This window comes from Passer montanus, unplaced genomic scaffold, assembly GCF_014805655.1.
Source record: "Passer montanus isolate IOZ18808 unplaced genomic scaffold, ASM1480565v1 scaffold10, whole genome shotgun sequence".
NCBI classification, from domain to species: Eukaryota; Metazoa; Chordata; class Aves; order Passeriformes; family Passeridae; genus Passer; species Passer montanus.
The window spans coordinates 554,440-566,177 of NW_024356505.1; the positions used below are offsets into that span (position 1 = coordinate 554,440).

The 11,738-nt window shown below is 43.9% G+C and overlaps 2 protein-coding genes across 4 annotated transcripts in view; both read right to left on the bottom strand.

The window, feature by feature from the left end:
* The window catches only part of GLB1 (galactosidase beta 1), a 43,340-nt gene extending 35,415 nt beyond the window's left edge, over positions 1-7,925 (bottom strand). The window contains exon 1 of the mRNA XM_039708018.1: positions 7,792-7,925. Within this exon, the coding sequence (XP_039563952.1) occupies positions 7,792-7,845 (54 nt within the window). The 5' untranslated portion in view covers positions 7,846-7,925. The remainder of the gene's footprint in view (positions 1-7,791) is intronic.
* TMPPE (transmembrane protein with metallophosphoesterase domain) lies at positions 795-7,921 on the bottom strand. 3 transcript variants are annotated; one of them, XM_039708043.1, is made up of 3 exons: positions 7,792-7,921; positions 5,550-5,688; positions 795-5,067 (listed from the first exon to the last, which is right to left on the bottom strand). In XM_039708043.1, exon 3 carries the CDS (start codon positions 4,976-4,978, stop codon positions 3,662-3,664), a length of 1,317 nt encoding a protein of 438 aa, XP_039563977.1. In that variant the 5' UTR covers positions 4,979-5,067; positions 5,550-5,688; positions 7,792-7,921; the 3' UTR covers positions 795-3,661. The 3 variants fall into 3 exon arrangements, with proteins under 3 accessions (XP_039563977.1, XP_039563968.1, XP_039563986.1); XM_039708034.1 differs by having other exon boundaries at positions 5,573-5,688; positions 7,792-7,915; XM_039708052.1 differs by lacking the exon at positions 5,550-5,688.
* Positions 7,926-11,738: the final 3,813 nt, after the last annotated feature.

Genomic DNA, 11,738 nt, shown 5'->3' on the forward strand with positions numbered 1-11,738 from the left:
CACGACTATTTATCAGTGGCAAAAATCTCTCATTCTCCAAATCTACAAAACAGGGGTGGTGTTTTTTCTTATTTAGAAAGCAAACAAATGTGGGTGCAAATGCTCCATCTCTGAAGATCTTTAGCCTCTCTTAGACCAGTCACAGAACACCTCTTCTCAACCTCAAAGCTTAAGTATCAAAATTGAGTACCACAAATCACTCATTTTCTGCTGTTTCTCCCAAAATATTCTCTTAGTAACTTTTCTGTGCCCTCTCAGTGGTCCTTTCCTCTGCATCACATCCTCACCCCTGCTGTCTGCACCTTTTACTCCTAATAGGCTTCAGGCAAACATAATGGTGGCCTTTCCCACTTTCCACCATGACTCAATTAGCAGTAGAGTTTACAAAACTAGTCAGGTTTATTGTTGGTAGCTTTTTGTTGGTAAAAAGAATGAGTGTGTTAAAACTATTCAGCATGAACTGCTACAATACATACTGGCACAAAATAAAAGGTCATTAGAGGCCTCATAGTTGATTATAAGAATAAAGTTTTATTAAATCTCAACATTTAAAGCATTTGTTATACCACAATTTACATATTTTCCAATCCATTCTACAGTAATTATATAATAAATATAATTTTCACGAAGTGACAATACTATTATATTCTGCTATTAATTCTGACATTAATTAACTCCTCCTTAGCCCCCAATGAACTGGTCTTTTATAGGACAAAATATATATGTTCATTTAGTTAAGTTCTCCAGATTAAATACATTACACACACACATAAAATTTACAAAAACAAATTTAGAAATTAAAAAATAAGCAGCACAGCAATTTTTCTTCATCTGAAATACTGAACACAGGTCTGCATTGTGTACATTCAAATCAAACTGGAAAAAGTATAGAAAGAACCTTGAAGGACAGATAGAGATTGCTGATTAGAGAGATTATAGAAATGGTTTATTCCTTTTATCAAACAGAAAGTTGATCTGGGATACTTTCCATTAATAATTAAAAAGCAAAATAAGAAAAGGCTTTGAAGTCTTTTGGCACAGAAAGAAAGCATTTTAAGTATAAAGTAATCACCAGCAAACAACCTTTCAGAGGGAGAGATACAAAAAAAAAGGGCAAGAACTAAGTTACATCAGGAGAACTCAACAAATGTATGAAATGACAATATGACCACTCCTAAAATGATGCATATCTGCTTCTGAAAGGACACATCATTATCTTCCAAGAGAGGCACATACAAAGTAATGAAGAAATTCTGGGATGGAAGCTATGTTTTTGCACACACTTGATCAGAATGAAGAGAGATATAAAAAGGGCAGGAAAAAAATGTAAATAATAGTAGCAACTCACTGAGAAACTGACACAATCTAAAATCAGTCCCACAAATGCCTCCTGTTGAGGAAACTGGCTTAACAATTAGCCTTCTTAACATGGTAAGAACATTCAGTGCAACAAGTGTAAAAATCCTCCTGGACTACTGGCCAGGTGAGAATACTCTGCACCACTAAACCCAGAACACAGCTCTTAACTGAAGGCGAGCTGACAAGTAACCAGAGGGTTACAGGCAATCAAAACTCCTTTGTTATTCCTTCCCCATGTGACACCATGCCACCAACTACAAAAAGCCTCAGATGGATCCCACATGGACAGTGGGCAGTGTTGAATACACATGGATACTTTAGGATACTTAAGCAGATATTATCACACAATCATAAAAAAAAGTTTACAAAATTATAAGTGGTGGGAAATAGAAATTAATTTATCTGGCAAGCAGAGAACATGGCTGGTAAGGTATTCAGTCTTTCAGAAGAGGACTGCCTTCTCCAACAATTCCACTAAGCTTTGTGACACATTTAGAGTATTTCTCATTATTCCTGAGTAAAAATGTAAGATGTTTGTTCAGAGGAGTAGGATACAAAACCAGCACAGGAATCAGAAGCTCTGCCTGCGAGATATTCAGAGTGGATGAAGTCAAACCTCAAAATTTAATTTACAAAACCCCTAAACTTTACAAAGACTACAGTACTTTTCAAACACACCCCTACTTATCTCCTTCAACATGAGAACAGAAGCTGAAGAATGGAACCAAGTGTTTATGGTTGTCTGGTTCAGAATCACACAGGAATGCAGGAAAAGACTGAACACCACAGTTCTGGTTTTCCATCCTCAGTCTCCTGGATAAGAACACTCTCTTTTGTCCCATGCTGTGGGTCTGCCTGAGGGAAACATGGGCACTGGTGGGCAGAAAGGCAGAGCAAGGCAAACCCTGCGGCTACAGGTGCAGACTACACAGGCAGAATTCCCAGGCTCTAATGGTTTGTGATGTTTCATGAAGCAACAATGAGGTGGGAGAGGAGGAGAGAAGATGCACAGAAGTAAAGTATTTCATTAGCCTGGACAAAAGTCACACATTATCTTATATCCTGGCTTTCTTACGTGAACACAAAGATATAGAAACAAGAATGTATCAATTATTCTCTAATACCTCAAATTTCCCATAATTATGTTAATTTATGATAAGCCCTTCTATGAAAGATGGGAAGAAATCGTCCATCCCTCATTATTCTGCAGCAGTTACTCTCCTATGTGCCCATCAGACAACCAGGACACCGACATGCAAATGTTCTTAGGGAAAGTCACCTACTGCAGAGTTTAGTCTCATTGAAAGAGGATGTAATTTACTTAAAGCCTTTAACAAATTTCAAGCATTAACTTATTTGCATTGTTTTCAAACAGCATCTACTTACTCTCTCAAGAGAAAAATAATGGAGGAGAAAATAGGCAGAAAGAAAAAAATACAGAATGAAGACAAAAGACACTGAGTATTTCAGCTTTGGAATTAGTGCCTTATATAAGGAGGTACTGTATGCTCAGAGAGCAAAAGAAGTTATTTTTGGAATTTTCCTCATTTGCTTTTATTAGAGCTATTTTCAGTAAACAATTACTGGATGCCCAACTATTCTGGGGAAAATGCCTGAGAAAGACAGCTACTTTCACCTTTTGGTGTCAGTCTCACCAACTTTTTTAACTGGACAAAACTGAATTTCAGAACTGATGCCTGGCAACTTATAGTACTAGTAAGCACAGACTTGAAGCCCTGGTGCATGCTGCAGACAGCTAGCAGGATAAAAATATCCAGCCCCAAATAAAAAAAACCAAACAAACTCTAAACTATTAAACTCTTCCTTTCCCAAGCCTCCTAGAGTTTACATACTCTGCATACTCTTGCAGGCCTTTCTGCAAAGCATGCATGTGTGACTTCACTGCACGAACTCAGAACTTCACCTGCCTGACATTTGATAAGGCAGCTGCCTGATGGATACCAAACAGTGGAACATGAAGTAGCTGCAGGACACAGGTATTACGAAACATGCACAGGACACATGAGCTCCATGACATCAGGGTTATCATTAAATGCAGAACCTCAACAATAATGAACTCAAAGACGTAATTACTTCAGTAATTTAACATGTCCCAAATTTGTTTCATAGGCCCAAGATACAGTTAGTGTTTTCTGCTCAAACTTAACAGAACCTGCTGAAGTTCAGCCCAACACATCTTCTCTGGCTTCCCTGAAAAAGGATTTGCTTTCATAGTAGAAGAGCCAATATACTGGCCAAAAAAAAATAAATAAAATTAGAAGTCTGTCAAACTGAAAACTCCTCAAGGAGAACGTAGAACAATCTCTGTTATTTCAGCTCTGCTGCCCAGCCTCATGGGTATTCCATAGTACATCGTCCCCGGGCTGACATAGACGAAGGTATTCTGCCCAACTTGGTACAAGCCAACAAAGAATGGATTCAGAAGATAAGCTCCAGCATTTAGAGGGAAAATCTGCCCTCCATGAGTATGGCCAGAGAGAATTAAATTTATGTCTGGTCTCTCCTGAAGGGCCCACTTTGCAGCAATCGGCTGATGAGCTAAGAGCACTATTGCATGCTCACTGCTACAACCTCTGAGAGCCTTTTTCAAATCCATGCCATGTCCCGAATAGCGCAACACATCTGCTTCAATATCATCCACGCCAGCCAGGCAGAACCAGTCAGAAGTGCTCTTTGGTGACACAATCTTCACGTTCTCATTATGCAATGGCTGAATGTTAAATGATTTTAACAGCTCAAACCAGTTGCTAACATCTGAGGTGTAGTACTCATGGTTTCCTGTGACAAAGTAAGTGCCCAAAGGGGACTCAAGTTCTCCAAGAGGCTCAACAGCAGGTCGTATGATCTTTGCCTCAGCATCAGATAGATCCCCAACAATCACGGTGATATCTGGTTTTAAAGCCTTAACCATTCTCACTATCATGGCAAGCTTGGTCTTCCCAACTGTAGGCCCCAGATGGATATCTGAAAGCAACACCACTTTCAGGTTATTCATTGTTGAGGGCAGCTTGTGAACTGGAATCTCCACTGAATTCACAGTAGGGGGCTGGGAAGCATTTAACAGCCCAACAACAGTCAGCACAACAGTCAGCAAGACTGCCAGAACTGGTTTCAGTGCTGTTCTGTTCTTGTTGCCAGTGCCTGCCTTAGTGCCTCTCCCAGCCAAGAGCTTGTAAGCCTGCTCTACTGTGCCTAGAGTGAAGAGGAAAAAGATCAGAATAATATAGGCCCCCAAGCAAGTGTAGGCAGCTAAAGAAAAGAAATAGGGCTCTTCTGCAACAAGAAACAGCAATGTAAAGAAGCTTGAATGAGCCAAAGCTAGAAACATGAACACAGCTATTTTCCACAGCATGAAACAGAAGGAGCTGGCAGCTGAAGACCTGGTGAACGTGGTGACTGTGCTTCTCCAAACATGAAGAGATCCCATCAACATGAGTGCATTAGCAAACAGTGCCATTTGCAGCCTTAGAAGCCAGCGCCGCGTCCTGAAATCGAGTTTTTCCGCCAGGTAGCTCCGTGATAGCATCATGGAGAAGAAAACCACTCCTGCAGCCACTGCAGCCTTGGCTTCAATGGGCAGTTGCTTGAAGGAGATCATCTTTGCTTCCTGACTGTTCCCTTCTGTTCTGCAGAAGTCTCCAGAAGTCAATAATGTGGTTATGAAGGGATGCCTTGGGTCAACAAAGCCTGCAACCAGGAACCAGTATGAGCCGCTTTAAAATATTACACACATTCCCTTTTTCCCAGACTGCAATAAAGGACTGTTACTCTACATAATACACAAGATGCTGGGTCATGCAGAATCACTGTCATATGACGTAAAGGAGAAGTCCTGAAGTGGAGTAAACCAGACAACAGAAAAGACTGGATGCTGGAAGTTGCCTTCCAAGCTCCTTGTTTGCCTCCCTCAATCATTTCTCCCCCACACCCCCTTTTCTTTTAAACACTTTTTTCTCATCAAGATTTCCTAATGGTAGATGGCATTACATCACAATGTATCACAACAGGGATGCAATGAGTCCTGGGAAAAACCATTATAGCATTTGTAAATCCCATATAAGTTCTGGGACTAAGTTGCTTCTGATATTAACTTAATACATGATTTCTGTTCTTCTTGCCAAGCAGTTGGCTCCATCTGAAAAGCAAGCATCATCCTACATCATTCTTACCAAATGCAAGAGGTTCTACTAACACATGCTACAGCAGCAGTGAAATCCCCACTGGAACAGATGCAACTGTGGTCCCAGAAACTGCAGATGATCAGCAGATATCCTTGTCTGCCGTTGTGAATCAGATTTCTCCAAAGCCCTGGAAATCAGTAGGATCAGTGAAACTCACACTGTGTTTTGCTACTCACTTCCAGCTCACTTCCACTACATGTAGTTTTCCAAGACTCAGCACCTGTTCTAGTATATCCTGGTCTAACAGGATGCAACCAAGTTGAAAAGAGATTAAAATACCACACCCTGCTCCTTTAGAGGGGAGCACAGAATCTAATGCATGACTGCTCACACACTGGAAACAAACAAGCAAGCATCAGTAATGTTTGAATGGTAGCAGAATTCCCTGGTTTGCTCTATATTTTGCTCAATCACGGTATTTCTATTAATGCTCAGGTTGCACATTTCTATTTAGAAGAAACTTATTGTTTTATTTTAATCATAGATGAAAAAAGTTTGGGTAGTCTTTCATAACATACAACAGAGACCATGTCTGACATAACAGTCCAATAATAGCACAATTATTTTCAAAACACTTCCTGTCTCTCAATCCACACTTAGAGAAAGAAAGCAATCATTACAGCCAAAAATATCTCAGAACTAGGGCACAAAAGCAGCATTGTAGGGCTCAGCAGTGAGCCTAAGCCCAGAAGTCTGCAAACCCCAGTTTGCCAGGTTGCTGCATATGTCCTCTGAAGCTAATTTAAAAGAACATTAGCACATCTGTGATGACAAGATCCTGATCTACTTTGAGGACTAGACCGAGTTTTAAAAAAACCCCTTCCCTCACTGCTTGTGTCAGGGAACAGTGGGCTGAGAAGGGAAATTGTGCCTGCCAGCCTCAGCTCCTCAAACGCTCTCAGTTGTTACTAAACTACTCTTAAGAAATAGTGCTATTTTGCACATATGCCTCTACAGAAAACACACAGAGCTAGGAAGATAAGAGCACAAGAAATGGCCTACTGATTCAAGTCCATAGGTCCTCCAGGCACCATGCAATACTCTGTCTGGACAAGAGCAGCTAGAAATGCTGGTTAAGGAAATGACAGGACCCTGGCCACAGTCTGTGGTTCGCTCCCTCATACTCCTTCAGCTGACACAGCTGCTACACTAGGGATGTTAGAGGGCAAATCCTTGCACAGTCATTTCTTGTTAAAAATGCATGTTGGAAAGTCTTGGATGTTGCTTGTGAGCCTGACGTATTTAAATCTGGCAAATTCATTTTTTAAATCTGTTGAGTACTATCTGGTTCTACAACCCCCATGGCAGCAAATTCTCAAAACTATGTATTTTTACAGTATTTTATCTGTTTGAAACTAACCTATTAAATCCCCCAAAAGTGCTGATACTACCAAGTTTGAAGAGTATTTGTTCTTACCTGCCACCTTCCAAATTTTGGAAGACTCGGCAACAACCTCACCCCTAAGAAAGCACACTAACTGTGACCCAGTCTTCCCTTCCATAAGGTCTCACGTGATGTTGTTCTATTTTCCATACATCTTTAACCACCCGTGCCCCATCCAACTACAACATCTACCACGGTAATAGTATCACTCTGCCTTAAACTCGAGGCACAAACCACGAGAACTGTGGAGCATGAGGTTCATCCTTGGGCTGTGGTGCTGTGTGCCCCGGGAGAAGGCGGCTACACCAGAATCTGTGGAGAATAGGAACAACCTCTATCCCTCCTCTCACACACCATAGGACGAGCACGTTTTCCCACGGGATCTACCAGCAGTGTCCGTACCGGTTCCCTCACGGCCCCGGGCTGCTCGGCGAGGCCTCCGCGATTCCCGGGCGCGCAGGGAGCCCCGGCGCCGGCAGCGCCGCTCCGCCCGGGCGGCCACGCCGGCCGCCAGCCCCGCTGGGCTGCTCCGCCAGCCCTTCCACACCTCCAGCGGGCCGGGAGCGGCCGGCCTGATCGGGAGAAGGGCACCGACCCCTCCCTGCCCGGCTCCGGGCTCTCCCCCTCGGCGCAGCCACAAGCCCGGCACCCGCGCCCGGTGCGCCGCCCACGAGCCCTAAATCGCTCATGGTTTCAAAAAGGACCGAGGCGAAGCGCCTTCCTCCAGCGGCGGCAGGAGGCCCCTGCCAGCCCTCCCTCGGCCACGCCGGCCCCCGCGCCCCTCAGAGCCGGCCCCCGCTGCCCCCGGGTGTCCCTGGCGGAGGGGGAGGCGAGGCGGGCACTCACCGCCGCCCGGAGGAGCGCGGCCAGGGCGGCCAGCGGGAGCAGGAGCCGCAGCATGGCGGGCGGCAGCCAGGAAACGGCGGCGTCAGCTGACGGCTCCGCCGGGAAACGGCCGGCGCAGGACGGGCATCCCTCCTCCTCCTCCTTCTCCTCCCTCCGCACCGGCACCCGGCGGCGGCGCTCCACCCCTCCGAGCCCGGCCTCCTCCTGCCCTCCCCTCCCGGGACACCCCTGGCAGCCCGTCGGGTGCCCCTGAGGCCCTGCGGCTGGGTGCGCTGCTTGCCGTGCTCAGGCACTGCCGTGCGGTGTCAGGAGCTCGCAGGAGAGTTTGGGATACAACCTCCGATGCTGAATACATCCAAGGATTTCTCCCATACAGAAGTTTCCAAGATGGAAAGGTCTTGCTGACTTTTACCTCCCCTGGGCAGCCCATCATCCTGACGGGGAGCACTGGGCCTGGGTGCTCTCCTTCCCATGTTAAAGCACTGTCATCCTCTTTCAGGAGCCACTGCACTCAGCTGCCAGTGCTGAGTACATCTCCAAAGATTGCTCCCACACAATAGGTGCCAGGACAGAAAGCTCATTCTTTACCTCCAGTAGTCAGACCATCATCTGCAGCACCACGCACACTCCAGCTGGTCCAAAGCCAAGGACTGGCCCCATTCCTCCCCAGACAGCCACAGCCTCTGCCACCTTGGCTGGGCAGAAAGGCAGAAAGAGGCATTTTCTCAGGGGACCTCACTAACTAGCTCCCAGAGCGGCCTGAATTTTGCTCACTTCATATCCGGAGTTGAAGTTTTGCTGGCAGTTTTCCTCCTGTCAGCAGAGATTTTAAACTTGATTGCCTCATGGTTGCAGTGGCCAAGAAAGCCGCAAATCATCACTCAAGAAAGTCACAAATCATCACTTTGCCCACAAGTCCCTCTCTGTTAACAAGCAACAAATGAAGGAGGGCACCTTTCCCAGTCAGTTCTCATAGTACCTGTACCAAGAGGTGTTTCGGGAATCCTATGGACCTGTTATCAGCTATTTCGATTTACAAGTACTTAATTGCTTAAAGACTAATTTGTTGGTGTTGCCATCCTGGCTGGGTGGCCTATAGTAGACTCCCACAATCACACACGCTTTATTTGTTTGTCCTTTAATCCTTACCTGGAGGCTCGCTTATGCCAGTGACTGTGCATCTCTGGGGCTGAGCCAAGGCTCCTGAGCTCCTCTTGCTTGTTCCTCATGTTGTGTGTAGAAGCGCTTCAAATGCAGTTCTTTGTACCCAGTGCCTCATGTAGCCAACTAAAGATCTCACTGGCACACGGCCTGTCTTTGGTGTGCCATTCCTTTGCTCATCCCTGGTGAACCTCGTTTTATCCCTTTGCCCAGCACACTTCTGAGGGAGTTAACTCAGGAGTTGAAAGTGTGAGGCAGCCTGCAGCATGGGTAACAAAGACATTGGTTCTCCTAAAATAGTAGTTGGACCCAACATCTGTAGTTTTTCTATCCCATGGGAAGTGATGCAGCCAAAAGAATGTTTACTCTAAAATGGGTACTCCAAACTAGGCAAGCAGACACAGGCGGCTCCCAATTCAATGAAGAATACACAGCACAGGAATATGTGTATATATATATATATATATTTATATATTTTTATATATTTGTGGTAGAAACTTGATAACTGTGTATCTTCAGTACCTAGACTTTAAACCTATCCTATTTTTGTGGAGGAAAAGTGTTGCTACAGTTAGGGTAATGTAAATAATCAATTTTTTTTTTTTTTTTTTTTTTTTTTTTTTTTTTTTTTTTTCAATATTTGTTTTCCGAACACTGGCAAGCAGACACAGGCAGCTCCCAATTTAATGAAGAATACACAGCACAGGAATATGAAGATCTGACAGAAATGAGGATGTTTAACACCAGCCTTTGTCCCCACTTGCCAAGTGCGCTGTAAAAGGAGCTGCTGGTGACATGGGTCTTTACAGAAATTGCTAAAACAGTCCATGCAAGCAAACAGGAATTGGAGTCACAGAAATATGTGTGTGTGTATATATATATATATGTGTATCTTCAGTACCTAGACTTTAAACCTATCCTATTTTTGTGGAGGAAAAGTGTTGCTACAGTTAGGGTAATGTAAATAATCAAATAATCTTTTTTTTTTTTTTTTTTTTTTGCTTCAAGCTCTGTGTTTGCAAGCCATCCTCACAGCCGAAACTGTTATTTCAGCTATTTTTAGGAGTTTACCAGTGCAGGCCTGGGCTGATGCATTTTTGTGATGGATGCTGTAATTGCCAGGGCCATTCAGAGAGTTTTCAAGCTGTTTTTTTCCTTTAACTCTCCACTTTTCTGAAGAGAAGGAAGAGTTTAATGACTGTGGACCCATGCTGGAACAATAAGACCCTTTTGTTTCCTATTTATGGAAATCCCCAGGGACCCCTGTGTGTAATCTACATAAGCAAGTAACATGTCTGGAATTGCAATCAGAGGCACTGATCTCACTGACTGCAAATATCCTCCTCATAGAGGACAGTGAATTGCAGCCACAGCCTCTCCCCTAAATGGGAGACCATCTGAGGAGTTATTGAACCTTTCGAGCAGCCTGCTTGGAATGAAGCAGCTTAATGTCCTCTTTTTACCCAAGGAAAGAAAATAGGCATGTTAAAAGATAGATTTACTGCAAACATGGTGTAGTTTTCACTGCGAAAAAAGGAAACTTCATAGTCAGGCTCAGAAGAGGATATAACTCTAAGTTTTGTTTTGTTTCTGCAAAATCTTTCCAACTAAGTAAAAGCTAATGTCAAGCGAAGTACTTCTCTACCTGCAATAAATGAAGAGCTTTAAAAATTATCCCCAAATTATGCTTAAGCACCTCAAAGTTAAAAAGAAGACAGAAGAAATGCTGGTGGCTTTAGTTTTCTCACTTTAAACAAAACAAAAAACAGTGTTTTACTTGCAAGTTCTCTTGAACATGAAAGCAATGTATTTGTAAGGAAAACAGGGATTCTTAGTTTTGCATCAATATGAGCTGAAGAGAAATCACAAGTTATCTCACAATGCATGCTGATATTGCAAGAACTGACTTCCTTGTCTCTGGTTTTGCTTGAAAGGATTGAACTATGGATGGCATTGAGTGTGTATGCAAATCAGGAACCAGTTTTGCAAAAATTTGGTAAGAGGAGCTAACATGCACAATTTTCTTCTTCTGCTCGGATTCTTGGGGGCAAAAAAAAGCTGCTGTTGTCAGCAACACTCACTTAACAAATGTTATGTGGCAGAAAAGTGATGAACAGGATGAGCAGCTGCCTGTGTTCTGGTCTGGAGGTTTACCTACCCTAGGGGCTTTTAGGACAGTGGGACTGGCTCTGTAAAGTGATGGGTTAAATTATACTTGTTACTTTGCTTCCAGGGAGAATTAAACTGTCTGCTTAAAATCACTTAAATCCTGAACATGAGGGTTCAGATTCATGAAGGAGAGACCAAAGGATGTGAAGATCCTTTGCATCAGAGGCTTTGCTCATGGGCATGCCTTTATCCTACTGCAGTTAATGTAGCTCTCCCAGTGCTGAATCAGCTTGCATTATACCAAGGGCCAAACTAGCTTGAATTAAGGATAATTGCCATGGATCCACCGTCAGGCAGCATTTGCAAGCTCAGAGTAACTCATCCCTAATCCCAGAGACTCTGCCTGTGCTTTCACATGTGCTTTCCTTAGCAGGTGCCCTGGGGTTTGGCTGAGATCTACTCCCCCTCTTCTGCTTTTCTACAGGATGGCCCAGAAGGTAGAAGAGGCCAAGTCCTGTGCAGTGGTATCTTTATACACACCTATGCCTGTTTCATGAGGGGTTTCAAGATGACAACCAATTATTAGAGATACACAGACACCTTAGGGGAGCTTTTGCAGTGAAGCATCCTGGGCTCCTTCCCCTTGGAAGGAGATTCTTTGCTGCTGACATGAGCAT